The 16999-nt window shown below is 36.4% G+C and overlaps 1 protein-coding gene across 4 annotated transcripts in view; it reads right to left on the bottom strand.

The window, feature by feature from the left end:
• NFXL1 (nuclear transcription factor, X-box binding like 1) overlaps positions 1-16999 on the bottom strand; it is an 80278-nt gene that overhangs the window by 29687 nt on the left and 33592 nt on the right. For all 4 annotated transcript variants that reach the window (XR_748778.2, XM_030919623.1, XM_010370800.2 and 1 more), the window contains exons 16-18: positions 14969-14990; positions 14399-14539; positions 4668-4834 (exon numbers count right to left, since the gene is read on the bottom strand). Coding sequence is in view for 3 of the 4 variants with exons in the window: in XM_030919623.1 (XP_030775483.1) it covers positions 4668-4834; positions 14399-14539; positions 14969-14990 (330 nt within the window). In the remaining variant the exon portion in view is untranslated. The remainder of the gene's footprint in view (positions 1-4667; positions 4835-14398; positions 14540-14968; positions 14991-16999) is intronic.

The following is a 16999-nucleotide window of genomic DNA, read 5'->3' as shown; positions in this document are numbered from 1 at the left end:
AAGAAAACCAAGGAAATAGCCAAGTTTATTATATAAAACAAATGTAATGTTGATACCCAAATCTGACAAAGACAATACAAAATTTAAAAATTACAGACTAATACAATTAATGAACATTTTTTAAATCCTAAATATTAGCTAATCAAAATCAACAGATCCAAAGATTAAAATGTTATGATTATCTCCACAGATGCTAAAATATCATTTGGTAAATTCAGCATCCAATCCTGATTTAAATATACACACACACTTAAGAAAACAGAAATTGTTGGATAGTCTCTAACGTGGTGACAAAGCCAACATCTTACACAATGTAGAAATACAGGAAGTAATTCCTCTAAAGAAAAACAAGGTAGGGCCGATACTATTTAACACTGGACTGGAGATGTTAACCAATGATAGGAGATGAGAGAAATCAATTATGAGTCAAAAGTATTGTAAAGAAAGACCAAAACTCCAAGGAAAAAAAATATGCGAAGGACGTCAACAGCCAATTGACTAAAATAAATTTAAAAATGGTCCTTATCAAAACAGAAAGCCTAGAAGTAATGATACACAAGGAGCAAAAAGCACACCAAGTGGTTTTTAAATATTACTGTCCATTAACAAGGCCCTTAAAGAAATGTCTGAGTCCTGGGCTAGGATACGTAAAGTACAAAATGAGCCTGGGACATTTTCATTAGCCAGAAAAAAAAAAGAAAATACTAAAACAAAGATGGAAACACATCAAAGGGACAAGAGAACCAGTTTAAAGACCCTCCCATGGGCCTTTCATATTCAATAAATTAAACATCAAAATGATGGCGAAGGAATCCACTGGTTCATGCTAGTATTAACATACAAGGTGGGGCGAGCTCTTACAGTAAAATGTCAATTAAAAAATTTAGCAGATGCAGTCAGAAAATTCCCACTTGGCAACTTCTCATTTGTTTTATAAAATACACTTGATTATTTCCTTGGGTTTCTATGCTGTAGAATACTTAATATAGTATCATTGGGATTAAATGGTCAAGGGTTTCATTAATGAAGCACCTGGGCACACATGCACATGTGTGTTGTTCTTGAGAGCTTTTTCTATTTTCCCAAATGTTATCGTATTAACAACTGATTTACAACAGAATCATCAATGGATGCTAAAATTCATGGGTGAAAGTTTGATGAGAAACAAGCTATATAAACAAACAGAATGCAGGTGTGAGACTGCTCAAGTTCATCGTTACCATCCATTAATAATGCAAAATTGCCCTCTAAATTCCCCCTACAATATTTCTAAGACTAAAAATTATAATACTTTATTTTTGAGATTTCAACAAAATAACTTTAATATAAGAAAAGAATAAAATTTGTCTTCTATAATTTAACAAAGCATGAGTCTAGAGTTTAGGGAACAAAAATGTTAGCTAATATGAACAGGAATTTTTCAAAATGTAATTATGCTAAAAAACATGAAATAAAGTAATATTCCCAAATGAAACTTGAGTAAAATACATTTACAAAAAGCTCACTTTACGGACTGGAGTGAAACAGCCAGGAGAGTTAAGTGGTAAATTATATCATTATTAAATAAAAGGGAAATTTTTTTTCTTCCATCTAAATAATCCATAAGCAAAAACTGGCATTTTTTTAAATAAAGAAAACATAGTGATTTGGTCATATCCTAGTGTGATAGGTGCTATAACAGCAACGCTTGTAATAAACAAAGGCCTATCTTTTAAATCCATAAATTAAAAATTATGCCTAATTAGGCTGGGCGTAGTGGCTCATGCCTGTAATCCCAGCACTTTGGGAGGCCAAGGTGGGTGGATCATGAGGTCAGGAGTTCGAGACCAGCCTGACCAACATGGTGAAACCCCATCTCTACTGAAAATACAAAAACTAGAAGGGTGTGGTGGCACGTGCCTGTAATCCCATCTACTCAGGAGGCCAAGGCAGGAGAATTGCTTGAACACAGGAGGCGGAGATTGCAGTAAGCCAAGATCGTGCCACTGCACCTCAGCCTGGGCGACAGAGCAAGACTCCATCTCAAAAAAAAAAAATGCCTAACTACTGGCATAACTCAGAGGTATTGCAGGTTCAGTTCCAGACCACCTTGATATAGTGAATATTACACTAAAGCAAGTCACACACATTTTTTGGCTTCCCAGTGCATATAAAAGTTACATTTACACAATACTGCAGTCTACTAAGTATGCAATAGCATTACATAATAAAAAACAATGTATATACCTTAACTTAAAAATACTTTATTACTAAAACCTACTAACACTCATGTGAGCCTTCATTCAGTCTTAATGTTTTTGCAGGTGGAGCATCTTGCCTAGATGTTTATGGCTGCTGACTGATCAGGGTGGTAGCTGAAGATTGAGGTGGCTGTGGCAATTTAAAAAAACAAGACAATAGAGTTTGCTGCATCAATCGACTCTTCCTTTCAGGAAGATTTCTCTGTAGCATGTGATGCTGTGTTTCACAGCATTTTACCCATAGTAGAACTTCTTTCAAAATTCCTATCAAAGCTGCTGCTGCTTTATCAACTAAGTTTGGGTAATATTCTAAATCCTAATCCTTTGTTATCATTTCAGCAATGTTCACAGCATCTTCACCAGGAGTAGATTCCACTTTCTTTGTTCATCCATTAGAAGCAACTTCTCATCTGTTCAAGTTTTATCATGAGACTGCAACAATTCAGTCCCATCTATAGGCTCCACTTTTAATTATAGTACTCTAGCTATTTCCACCACATCTGCAGTTACTTTCTGCACTGAAGTCTTGAACAAAGTCATCTATTAGGGCTGGAATCAACTTCTTCCAAACTCCTGTTCCTGTTGACATGAGTGTTCTTAATGACATCTAGAATGGTGACTCCTTTCCAGAACGTTTTCAATTTACCCAGATCCATCAGAGAAATCACTACCCATATCTGCATGTATTTCTCAAACAATTAGACCTGAAAGTTGAAATTACTCCTTGAACCATGGACTGCAGAATGGATGTTGTGTTAGAAGGCACGAACACAACATTCATCTCCTTGCATATCTCCATTATAGCTCTTGGGTAACCAGGTATATTGTCAATGAGCAGTAATATTTTTAAAGGACTCTTTCTGATCAGCAGGTCTCAACAGTGGGCTTAAAATATTCAGTAAACCATGCTGTAAATAGATATACTGTCATCCAAGCTTTGTTGTTCCATTTATAGAGCACAGACTAGATTTAGCGTAATTTTCAGATGGTAAATGAGTACTGGCTTCAATTTAAAGTCACGAGCTGCATTAGGGCCCTAACAAGAGAGCTGGCCTGTCCTTTGACACTTTAAAGCCAGGCACTGACTTCTCTCTAACTATGAAAGTCCTAGATAGCATTTTCTTTCAATAGAAGGCTGTTTTGTCTACATTGGAAATCTGTTATTTAGTGTAGCCACCTTCATCAATTATCTTATCTAAACCTTCTTGGATAACTTGCTGCAGCTTCTGCATCGGCACTTGCTGCTTCACCTTGAACTTTCATGTTATGGAGATGGCTTCTCCCTTAAACCTTATGAACCAACCTATGCTGCCTTCAAATTTTTCTTCTGCAGCTTCCTCACCTCTTTCTGTCTTCACAGAATTGAAGAGAATTAGGAACATCTCTAAATGTTGTGGCTGCTTTGATCTTCTATCCAAACCACTAAAACTTTCTCCGTATCAGGAATAAGGCTGCTTTGCTTTCTTATCATTCTGTGTTCACTGGAATGAACTTTAATTCCTTTAAGAATTTTTCCTTTGCATTCATAACATGGCTAACTGTTTGGTGCAAGAGACCTAACTTTTAGCCTATCTCAGCTTTTGACATGTCTCTCTAAGCTTAATCATTTCTATCTTTTGATTTAAAGTCAGACATGTGACTTTTCCTTTCACTTGAACAGTTAGAGGCCATTGTAGAGTTATTAATTGGCCTAATTTCAATACTGTTGTTTCTCAGAATAAGGAGGCGCAAGGAGAGGGAGAGAGATAGGGGAACTGCTAGTGATGCAGTTCAAACACACATAACATTTATCAATGATTCACTGTCTCACAGAAGTGCGGATCATGGCACCCCAAAACAATTACAATGGAAACATTAAAGATCACTGATCACAGATTATCATAACAGATATGAAATGAAAAAGCTTGAATATTGTGAGAATTACCAAAATGTGACAGACACAAAGTGAGGATATGCTGTTGAAAAAATGGCATTAACAGACTTGCTCAATGCAGGCTGACAAAAAACTCCAATTTGTAAAAAACTCAGTATCTGTCAAGTACAATAAAGTGAAGTCCAATAAAACAAGGTGTGCCTGTATGTACAAGTCAAATTTTGATTGAACAAAATTCTAATTTGACATAGTCAAACTATCAGGTATAGGAGTATTTCTTTAATGTTTTTAAAAGCAGTGAAACCATTTTTTTCATAACAAAATCTTATACAGAATCCCAAAATGGAAAAAAAAAGCACAATTTCCCTGTTTGAATTCAGGATGAAGTATACAGAAAGTGTAGTATTCTACATGTCTTCTTTCCAGGTATCTATTAGAAAATCTAGGCATCTATAGTTTAAGCAAAGTACACTATAAATATGGGTTCTTAATTATAAAAAGATACCAATTCAACTAATTGTAATAAAATAAGACTTTTTTTTCAGTCTACTTACCTACATTCCACATATAGGCTTGTGATCTTACAGTGACATTTTATTCTAAGCATTTGAACACAAGGTGGACATTCTCCAGGGTGACATGGCAAAATACATGGGTGAAGACAACCTAGTGGCCGTGACTTGGAGCACCCTTCCTCACAACGAAGGCATTCTGGGCCCGCCTGAAAAATAGCATGGAAATAAATCACCTAAGTACAAGGTAAGCCTAACATTTCTATATGTTAGAGTTATAAAATTTATATATCCCATTAAAATAAAGTACTTCTGCAGCTCTTAGAAACACAGTTAATCAAATGGTAGATGCTCTCATTTATCTTAAAAATATTAAAACTAAAGAATAGCAAGATTGTCAATATGACTATTATCCATATAGATTTTTTTGCCTAAGAGTCTCACTAAGTCAAATTGCCTCATTTTCAAATGAACCTTAAAATGAACTTGACTATATAAAGTATCCCACTAAAAATGTAAATTGCTTCCTAAAGAATAGTCAAAGACAGAAAAAAAATACACAGGAAAAATGTTCATTGATTTCTATACAATAATCAACACTGAACTAAAGAAATCATTACGCTGTTAACACATAAATAAAAATTCCAAAACACTAAACAGTCTGGAGGTAATTATCTCACCTTGCCAAAGAGAAACACATATAGAGTGAAAAAATAATGACCAGTAGTTTTTATTTTAATGCACATCAATGAATTAAAGTTACATTTTACAAATAAATGTACCTCAATGTAACTTAACAAGGCACATTTTTTCTAGTGATTTAATAATGTTAAATCCCTTTTCTCTAGTGATTTAATAATGTTAACTTGTATTACAATCTACTAAAGAAGGTTAAAAATACTTATTTCAGGATACTGTTTGTTTTCTCACATCATACTTCAGGTAAAACAAGAGAGCTACATACATGGATACTAAATCTTAAAGGTCAAACATTTTTATTACCATTCCAAAGAGAAGCCATGATTACAACAATTATTATGATAAAATTCTAAGCTATTTTTTGACATACAGGATTAAAAAGAAATAGTGTTTCAAATTATAAAAATATTATTTTATAAATAATTTTATTTTTAAAAAGCATATTCATTTATTCCACAAATACTCAACACTTATGTGCTGGGAATTGTTCTTGGCACTGGGAAGACATGAGATAGGCTCCTGGAACCTACATTTATGTGGTGAGGTAAAGAATATAAATATAGAAGATGGCCGAATAGGAACAGCTCCAGTCTCCAACTCCCAGCACGAGCGACACAGAAGACCGGTGATTTCTGCATTTTCAACTGAGGTACCGGGGACATCTCACTAGGGACTGCCGGACAATCAGTGCTGGTCAACTGCTGCAGCCTGAGCAGCAAGAGCTGAAGTAGGGCGAGGCATCGCCTCACCTGGGAAGTGCAAGGGGGAAGGGAATCCCTTTTCCTAGCCAGGGGAACTGAGACACAACACCTGGAAAATCGGGTAACTCCCACCCCAATACCGTGCTTTAAGCAACGGGCACACCAGAAGAATACATCCCTCACCTGGCCCGGAGGGTCCCACACCCACGGAGCCTCCCTCATTGCTAACACAGCAGTCTGCCGCGATCTAACCGCAAGGCAGCAGCGAGGCTGGGGGAGGGGCGCCCGCCATTGCTGAGGCTTAAATAGGTAAACAAAGCCGCTGGGAAGCTCGAACTGGGTGGAGTTCACAGCAGCTCCAGGAAACCTGCCTGTCTCTATAGACTCCACCTCTGGGGGCAGGGCTCAGCTAAAAAACAATAGGGGAAACAGCAGAGGCCTGAGCAGACGCCAAGGACTCTGTCTGACAGCTTTGAAGAGAGCAGTGGATCTCCCAACATGGAGGTTGAGATCTGAGAACGGACAGACTGTCTACGCAAGTGGGTCACTGACCACTGAGTAGCCTAACTGAGAGACATCCCCCACTAGAGGCAGTCTGACACCCCACACCTCACAGGGTGGAGTACACCCCTGAGAGGAAGCTTCCAAAGTAAGAATCAGACAGGTACACTCGCTGTTCAGCAATATTCTATCTTCTGCAACCTCTGCTGCTGATACCCAGGAAAACAGAGTCTGGAGTGGACCTCAAGCAATCTCCAACAGACCTATAGCTGAGGGTCCTGACTGGCAGAAGGAAAACTATCAAACAGGAAGGACACCTATACCAAATCCCCATCAGTACGTCACCATCATCAACGACCAGAGACAGATAAAACCACAAAGATGGGGAAAAAGCAGGGCAGAAAAGCTGGAAATTCAAAAAATAAGAGCGCATCTCCCCCTGCAAAGGAGCACAGCCCATCGCCAGCAACGGATCGAAGCAGGTCAGAGAATGACTTTGACGAGATGAGAGAAGAAGTCTTCAGTCCATCAAACTTCTCAGAGCTAAAGGAGGAATTACGTACCCAGCGCAAAGAAACTAAAAATCTTGAAAAAAGAGTGGAAGAATTGACAGCTAGACTAATTAATGCAGAGAAGGTCATAAACGAAATGACAGAGATGAAAACCATGACACAAGAAACACGTGACAAATGCACAAGCTTCAGTAACTGACTCAATCAACTGGAAGAAAGAGTATCAGCGATTGAGGATCAAATGAATGAAATGAAGCGAGAAGAGAAACCAAAAGAAAAATGAAGAAAAAGAAATGAACAAAGCCTGCAAGAAGTATGGGATTATGTAAAAAGACCAAATCTACGTCTGATTGGGGTGCCTGAAAGTGAGGGGGAAAATGGAACCAAGTTGGAAAACACTCTTCAGGATATCATCCAGGAGAACTTCCCCAACCTAGTAGGGCAGGCCAACATTCAAATTCAGGAAATACAGAGAACACCACAAAGATACTCCTCGAGAAGAGCAACTCCAAGACACATAATTGCCAGATTCACCAAAGTTGAAATGAAGGAAAAAATCTGAAGGGCAGCCAGAGAGAAAGGTCGGGTTACCCACAAAGGGAAGCCCATCAGACTAATAGCAGATCTCTCAGCAGAAACTCTACAAGCCAGAAGAGAGTGGGGGCCAATATTCAACGTTCTTAAAGAAAAGAATTTTAAACCCAGAATTTCATATCCAGCCAAACTAAGTTTCATAAGTGAGGGAGAAATAAAATCCTTTACAGATAAGCAAATGCTTAGAGATTTTGTCACCACCAGGCCTGCCTTACAAGAGACCCTGAAGGAAGCCCTAAACATGGAAAGGAACAACCGGTACCAGCCATTGCAAAAACATGCCAAAATGTAAAGACCATCGAGGTTAGGAAGAAACTGCATCAACTAACGAGCAAAATAACCAGTTAATATCATAATGGCAGGATCAAGTTCACACATAACAATATTAACCTTAAGTGTAAATGGACTAAATGCTCCAATTAAAAGACACAGACTGGCAAACTGGATAAAGAGTCAGGACCCATCAGTCTGCTGTATTCAGGAGACCCATCTCACATGAAGAGACATACATAGGCTCAAAATAAAGGGATGGAGGAAGATCTACCAAGCAAATGGAGAACAAAAAAAAGCAGGGGTTGCAATCCTAGTCTCTGACAAAACAGACTTTAAACCATCAAAGATCAAAAGAGACAAAGAAGGCCATTACATAACGGTGAAGGGATCAATTCAACAGGAAGAGCTAACTATCCTAAATATATATGCACCCAATACAGGAGCAACCAGATTCATCAAGCAAGTCCTTAGAGACTTACAAAGAGACTTAGACTCCCATACAATAATAATGGGAGACTTCAACACTCCACTGTCAACATTAGACAGATCAACGAGACAGAAAGTTAACAAGGATATCCAGGAATTGAAATCATCTCTGCACCAAGCGGACCTAATAGACATCTATAGAACTCTCCACCCCAAATCAACAGAATATACATTCTTCTCAGCACCACATCGCACTTATTCCAAAATTGACCACATAATTGGAAGTAAAGCACTCCTCAGCAAATGTACAAGAACAGAAATTATAACAAACTGTCTCTCAGACCACAGTGCAATCAAACTACAACTCAGGACTAAGAAACTCACTCAAAACCGCTCAACTACATGGAAACTGAACAACCTGCTCCTGAATGACTACTGGGTACATAATGAAACGAAGGCAGAAATAAAGATGTTCTTTGAAACCAATGAGAACAAAGATACAACATACCAGAATCTCTGGGACACATTTAAAGCAGTGTATAGAGGGAAATTTATAGCACTAAATGCCCACAAGAGAAAGCTGGAAAGATCTAAACTTGACACTCTAACATCACAATTAAAAGAACTAGAGAGGCAAGAGCAAACACATTCAAAAGCTAGCAGAAGGCAAGAAATAACTAAGATCAGAGCAGAACTGAAGGAGATAGAGACACAAAAAACCCTCCAAAAAATCAATGAATCCATGAGTTGGTTTTTTGAAAAGATCAACAAAATTGACAGACCGCTAGCAAGGCTAATAAAGAAGAAAAGAGAGAGGAATCAAATAGATGCAATACAAAATGATAAAGGGGATATCACCACCGACCCCACAGAAATACAAACTACCATCAGAGAATACTATAAACACCTCTACGCAAATCAACTAGAAAATCTAGAAGAAATGGATAATTTCCTGGACACTTACACTCTCCCAAGACTAAACCAGGAAGAAGTTGAATCCCTGAATAGACCAATAGCAGGCTCTGAAATTGAGGCAACAATTAATAGCCTACCCACCAAAAAAAGTCCAGGACCAGATGGATTCACAGCTGAATTCTACCAGAGGTACAAGGAGGAGCTGGTACCATTCCTTCTGAAACTATTCCAATCAATAGAAAAAGAGGGAATCCTCCCTAACTCATTTTATGAGGCCAACATCATCCTGATACCAAAGCCTGACAGAGACACAACAAAAAAAGAGAATTTTAGACCAATATCCCTGATGAACATCGAGGCAAAAATCCTCAATAAAATACTGGCAAACCGGATTCAGCAGCACATCAAAAAGCTTATCCACCATGATCAAGTGGGCTTCATCCCTGGGATGCAAGGCTGGTTCAACATTCGCAAATCAATAAACATAATCCAGCATATAAACAGAACCAAAGTCAAGAACCACATGATTATCTCAATAGATGCAGAAAAGGCTTTTTACAAAATTCAACAGCCCTTCATGCTAAAAACGCTCAATAAATTCGGTATTGATGGAACGTACCTCAAAATAATAAGAGCTATTTATGACAAACCCACAGCTAATATCATACTGAATGGGCAAAAACTGGAAAAATTCCCTTTGAAAACTGGCACAAGACAGGGATGCCCTCTCTCACCACTCCTATTCAACATAGTGTTGGAAGTTCTGGCTAGGGCAATCAGGCAAGAGAAAGAAATCAACGGTATTCAGTTAGGAAAAGAAGAAGTCAAATTGTCCCTGTTTGCAGATGACATGATTGTATATTTAGAAAACCCCATCGTCTCAGCCCAAAATCTCCTTAAGCTGATAAGCAACTTCAGCAAAGTCTCAGGATACAAAATTAATGTGCAAAAATCACAAGCATTCTTATACACCAGTAACAGACAAGCAGAGAGCCAAATCAGGAATGAACTTCCATTCACAATTGCTTCAAAGAGAATAAAATACCTAGGAATCCAACTTACAAGGGATGTAAAGGACCTCTTCAAGGAGAACTACAAACCACTGCTCAGTGAAATCAAAGAGGACACAAACAAATGGAAGAACATACCATGCTCATGGATAGGAAGAATCAATATCGTGAAAATGGCCATACTGCCCAAGGTTATTTATAGATTCAATGCCATGCCCATCAAGCTACCAATGAGTTTCTTCACAGAATTGGAAAAAACTGCTTTAAAGTTCATATGGAACCAAAAAAGAGCCCGCATTGCCAAGACAATCCTAAGTCAAAAGGACAAAGCTGGAGGCGTCACGCTACCTGACTTCAAACTATACTACAAGGCTACAGTAACCAAAACAGCATGGTACTGGTACCAAAACAGAGATATAGACCAATGGAACAGAACAGAGTCCTCAGAAATAATACCACACATCTACAGCCATCTGATCTTTGACAAACCTGAGAGAAACAAGAAATGGGGAAAGGATTCCCTATTTAATCAATGGTGCTGGGAAAATTGGCTAGCCATAAGTAGAAAGCTGAAACTGGATCCTTTCCTTACTCCTTATACGAAGATTAATTCCAGATGGATTAGAGACTTAAATGTTAGACCTAATACCATAGAAACCCTAGAAGAAAATCTAGGTAGTACCATTCAGGACATAGGCATGGGCAAGGACTTCATGTCTAAAACACCAAAAGCAACGGCAGCAAAAGCCAAAATTGACAAATGGGATCTCATTAAACTAAAGAGCTTCTGCACAGCCAAAGAAACTACCATCAGAGTGAACAGGCAACCTACAGAATGGGAGAAAATTTTTGCAATCTACTCATCTGACAAAGGGCTAATATCCAGAATCTACAAAGAACTCAAACAAATATACAAGAAAAAAAACAAACAACCCCATCAAAAAGTGGGCAAAGGATATGAACAGACATTTCTCAAAAGAAGACATTCATACAGCCAAGAGACACATGAAAAAATGCTCATCATCACTCGCCATCAGAGAAATGCAAATCAAAACCACAATGAGATACCATCTCACACCAGTTAGAATGGCAATCATTAAAAAATCAGGAAACAACAGTTGTTGGAGAGGATGTGGAGAAATAGGAACACTTTTACACTGTTGGTGGGATTGTAAACTAGTTCAACCATTATGGAAAACAGTATGGCAATTCCTCAAGGATCTAGAACTAGATGTACCATATGACCCAGCCATCCCACTACTGGGTATATACCCAAAGGATTATAAATTAGTCTACTACAAAGACACATGCACACGTATGTTTATTGCGGCACTATTCACAATAGCAAAGACTTGGAATCAACCCAAATGTCCATCTGTGACAGACTGGATTAAGAAAATGTGGCACATATACACCATGGAATACTATGCAGCCATCAAAAAGGATGAGTTTGCGTCCTTTGTAGGGACATGGATGCAGCTGGAAACCATCATTCTTAGCAAACTATCACAAGAAGAGAAAACCAAACACCACATGTTCTCACTCATAGGTGGGAACTGAACAATGAGATCACTTGGACTCGGGAAGGGGAACATCACACACTGGGGCCTATCATGGGGAGGGGGGAGGGGGGAGGGATTGCATTGGGGAGTTATACATGATATAAATGATGAATTGATGGGTGCTGACGAGTTGATGGGTGCAGCACACCAACATGGCACAAATATACATATGTAACAAACCTGCACGTTATGCACATGTACCCTAGAACTTAAAGTATAATAAAAAAATGAAAAAATAAAAAAAAAAGAACTAAAGTGATTCAGAAGCTTAAAAAAAAAAAAAGATCTTATTAAAAGAAAAAAAAAAGCACAAAATAAAAAAAGAATATAAATATAATGTCTTCGTAACTACTCTGAAGAAAGATAAAGCAGGGTAAGAAAGAGTGATGGCAGCAACAAGAAGGAAACCTGACTGATAAAGATCACATGTGAATAGAAATTGAGTTAAATGAGGGAGAGAGCCACCAGAAAGGAGAGTTCCAGAGGAAAGGAACAAATGCAAAGGCTCTAAGAAAAAACAAATGTGGAATGTTCAAGTAACAGGATGAACAGAGGTAGAAGTGAGTAAGCAAGAGAGTGATGAGTAGTCAGATGAAAGTTGGGAAAGATCATTACTGAGCCTTTATAGGCCATTGAAAAGGATTTAAATTTTGGTCAGAGAGTGACTGAAAACTACCAAAGGATATGGAGCAGGAAGATGATACTTGATTTACATTTTTTAAAAGATTATCTGGCTGATGCAATAAAACAAAGTGAGAGTAGAAAAGTTGGTTAGGAAATTACTGCAGAAACCTAAGTCAAAGGTAATGGTGGCTTAGATGAGGATGGTAGAGGTACAGGTTATGAGAAACTGTCAGATTCAGGATCTATTTTGATGATAAACCTAACAGGATTATCTGTGGGAAAAGGACAACAAAGACAAGAAAGAAATCAAGCATGATTCCTATGTCTTTGATCTGCACAACTGGGTAAAAATGGTAAAATGACTTTCTGAGATGGGAAAGACTGAGCAAGTATTAGGCAGTGAGTAACAAAATATGCAAAGAGAACCAAAGTTAACATAAAGAATTTATTTCACTTGCTCTTCCTATGTGGTACACCTACAAAACTCTTTTATTTAAATAACATGAGTAGAAGAGCACATTGGGCTGGGAGTTAAAAGATCAGGCATAGTACTTTCTGATTTGCTACTCTCCTGTTGCAGAATCATGGACAAGTCACAGAGCTTCAGTTTCTCTATTTGCAAAACAAAAAGTATACTTAGAATATGAGCTCCTTCCAGCTATGGGGGAAACAAAACAAAACAAAAAATCACAGAATCTACACTAGCTAAGCTATTTTCCTGGATCACTTCCAATGTCAAGTTCTATCTTCTAGGAAAGACTATCTTATTTAAGAAACACAGCAAGTCCATCTGTCAAACATCATATGCAGTTCTCATTTAAAAAGAAAAACAGAAGCTTTAACCCAGGAAGCAATTTGGGGATTATCCACAATAAATCTCTAATAGTCACATCAGCTTTGAAAATAAGCTTTTTCTGACTCACTTCATATTCTGGAAATCTGGAAGAGGGAAGCCATAGAGCAGCTACACCCTAACTAGTTAAAATGATTCTGTATCATTATTTGTTAGTTTGATTTTATAACTGTAGTATCCTTTTGTTTTATCATGAGTACATTTTTGACGGTCAAGTCATGGATCGATGAAGAAATTATACGCAATACATTTATACATATGCTTGCACATGAAAAAGAAGAATACCTATGTTGTCATGTATTATAAATTGAAGACAAAAAAAAAACCTAACGATGCAATTAAAATTTTCAATAACACGAGTCATATTAATAATTTAAATAGTTGTAAATTCAATGTTAATAATAAAGTGACACTTAAATTTTCTGGCCTATTTCTCATTTAGACACGAGTATTACAACTCCCTATAGAACGGAAGTCTAGAAAAAAATTATTTTGCAACTAAAGTTTAACACTAGCTACATTTGTTTTTCCTTGTAAGATGACAATTTTTAGAGATCTTTGAATAGCTGAGTTCTCAAACACTTGTAAAATGCTTTTAGTTAATTATACACATAGAAACACTGCTCATCTGTGATGCCATTTATTTTACTTTCAACAAAAGATTGGGAATTTATTTAAATTTATTAAAATTATGAACAACATCCATCCTGTGTGTCAGGTTTGAAAACTAACTTAGAGTAAATGCTCTAAACTCAGATATGAACAGAAAGAAATGGAGGTGATACTCTTACCTACTATCTAAGAAGATACATAATCTATGTATTTTTATCATAAAACCACATCCTATGTATTAACACAGGTACAGTATGTAAAGGGTTCCACATTAAAAGGCACATTATTATGAGCTGGAATAAAGATACAGAACTATACACACCAAGCTGTTTAAGGCCAGCTGTCTTAGGAAAGGCAAGGAAGGAGAAGGGATGAGGGCAAAAAAAGAGGAAGGAAGCTAAAGCAAAACAGAAAAAGATTTATGGTATAACTGCTGCAAAAACATTTCAAGAATACTACAGGCAGATATACATTCAATTTAAGAACATTACCTTGTTTTTTCCAGTGCAGCCATCAATTTTGGTTACTTTGTGGCATTCTTTCATACATGTATGATTCTGACAATCTAAGATTCTTCCACAAACTCTTTTACAAGAGTAGGGTCCTACAGCATGGCATGGTAGTGGACTCACCTTAAAAAATAAAGGAAATCAGCACAGCACACATTACATGAACGTTTCTGGACATATTACATGTTTCCAAAATTACTCTGCTATCATTTGAAAACAAGTTTCAGAAAGGTATAATTAAGTTTGCACAAATAATAATATTGATTATCAAAATCAAAGTAATCTATCAAAATAGTCCAAAGTAATGAATGCCAAGAAGCAAAACCTTCTCCTCCTAAAAGGAAAATTCAATATGATTTGGTAGTGAATGCATATCCACAGGCTAATTCTCAAATAAAGGCACTACATATTTTTTAAATTAGTAAACTCTTGTACTCTTTATAACAGTAAAAAAAATACTTTGACTTTATTATTTCTAACAACTCTAGTAAAGTTATACTATGTAATAGTACAGATTATAAGCTTTACTTTAAAATTGTGCCTATAACTCACCTCATGTTTCCCAAGACATTCCCTACAACGAAAAAATAAAATGAAAACATTACAAATTATTCAAAAATAATATCTAAAGATGCTAACTCTACTAGCAGTAAAAAAATAAACATATATGGAATAAGCAATTATAGTAAAGTTACAGGACACAAAGTTAATATGCAAAGGTCAATTGATTTCCTATATAGTAGCAATGAGCAGTTAGAATTTGAAGTTAAAAATATAACACTACATTAGCACAACAAATGAAATACTTGGGTATGAATTTAACAAAATATATACAAGACGTCTATGGGAAAACTACAAAATACTGATGAAAGAAATCAAAGATTTCAATAAATGAAGAGATATTCCATGTTCACAGTTACAAAGATTCAAAATTATTAAGACGTAGTTTATTTCCAATTTCATCCAGATTCAATATGATTCCAATCAAAATCCCAGCAAGTTATTTTGTATATATCAACAAACTGATTCTAATGTCTACATGGAAAGATAACAGACCCAGAACAGCCAACACAATACTGAAGAAAGAAAAGTTGAAAGATTACAGCTAGATAGGAAGAACAAGTTCTGGTATTTTATAGTTATCCTACAATGTTATAAAACTATTGTTATCTATTGTTAACTATAGTATCTATTGTTAACTACAGATAACAATAGTTACCTATAACAATGGATATCTATATAGATATCTATAACTATAGTTACAGATAACTATAGTTAACAATAATATATATTTTCAAATAGCTAGAAAAGAGGATACTGAATGTTCCCAAAACAAAGAAATAATGTCTGAGATAATGGATACGCTAATTGCCCTGATCTGATCACTATATATCACACTATATATCACTATATCACACTGTATGTACTGAAACAGCATTATATTTCTTATAAATATGTATAATTATTATGTATCAATTAAAAACAGAACAGTTAAAATCCAAAACACTGACAATATCATATGTTGGTGAGAATATAGAGCAACAATTCTCACTCATTGTTGTGAGAATGCAAAATGATTCAGACACTTTGGTAAATAGTTTGACAGCTTCTTACAAAGCTACACAAAGTCTTACCATGTGATCCAGCAATTACACTCCAAAGAATTTACCCAAATGAGCTGAAAACTTACGTCTACACAAAAATCTGCACATACATGTTTATAGCAACTTTATTCTTAATTGCCAAAATTGGAAGCAACTAAAATGTTCTTCTATGGTAAATGGATAAACAAACTATGGTACCTTTATGCAATGGATTATTATTCAATGATAAAAATAAATGAGCTATCAATCCATGAGAAGACACAGAGGAACCATAAAACCATACTGCTAAGTGAAGAAGCCAGTCTGAAAATGCTACACACTGTAAAATTCCAACTATATGACATTCTGGAAAAGGGAAAACTATAGAGACAATAAAAAGATATGTGGTTGCTAGGAGTTTGAGATGAGGAGGGGAAAAGAAGGATGAACAGGTACAGCACAGGGCATTTTTAGTGCAATGAAACTATTGTGTATGAAACGAATAGTAAATATATGACACTACGCATTTGTTAAAACCCACAGAACCATACAACACAGAAAGTAAACCCTAATGTAATCTATGGACTTTAGCTAATAATAACGTACCAATATTGGTTCCTCAACGGTAAAAATTGTATCACTAATGAAAGTTGGTAATAGAGAAAACTGTGTGGTATGGGGGCCCACATAGGAACTCTGTACTTTCTGTGCAATTTTCTCTGTAAATGTGAACACTTTCTTAAAAAATAAAGTCTATTTAAGAAAACAAACACATCATTTCCCTTTCCAGGGAATAGTTTAAAAATGGTCTAATGAAATGTGAAAAGAGTTCTCCTGTGGAGCTTCGGAGAAGTTTCCTTACCCTTAAAAAAAAAAAGAAAGAAAGAGAAGGTGATGTTGATGACACACAGAAGGCATACACATTTCCATTTCTCCCTTTGGAAACTTTCATGTCTGGGTTGAGAAGTTAACAGAAAAGCAAACAGCCTGAGGTCAAAGA

Source organism: Rhinopithecus roxellana, chromosome 2 (genome assembly GCF_007565055.1).
Source record: "Rhinopithecus roxellana isolate Shanxi Qingling chromosome 2, ASM756505v1, whole genome shotgun sequence".
Taxonomy (NCBI): Eukaryota; Metazoa; Chordata; class Mammalia; order Primates; family Cercopithecidae; genus Rhinopithecus; species Rhinopithecus roxellana.
The sequence above is the reverse complement of the archived record's forward strand: the minus strand, read 5'-3'. Positions and strand labels throughout refer to the sequence as shown.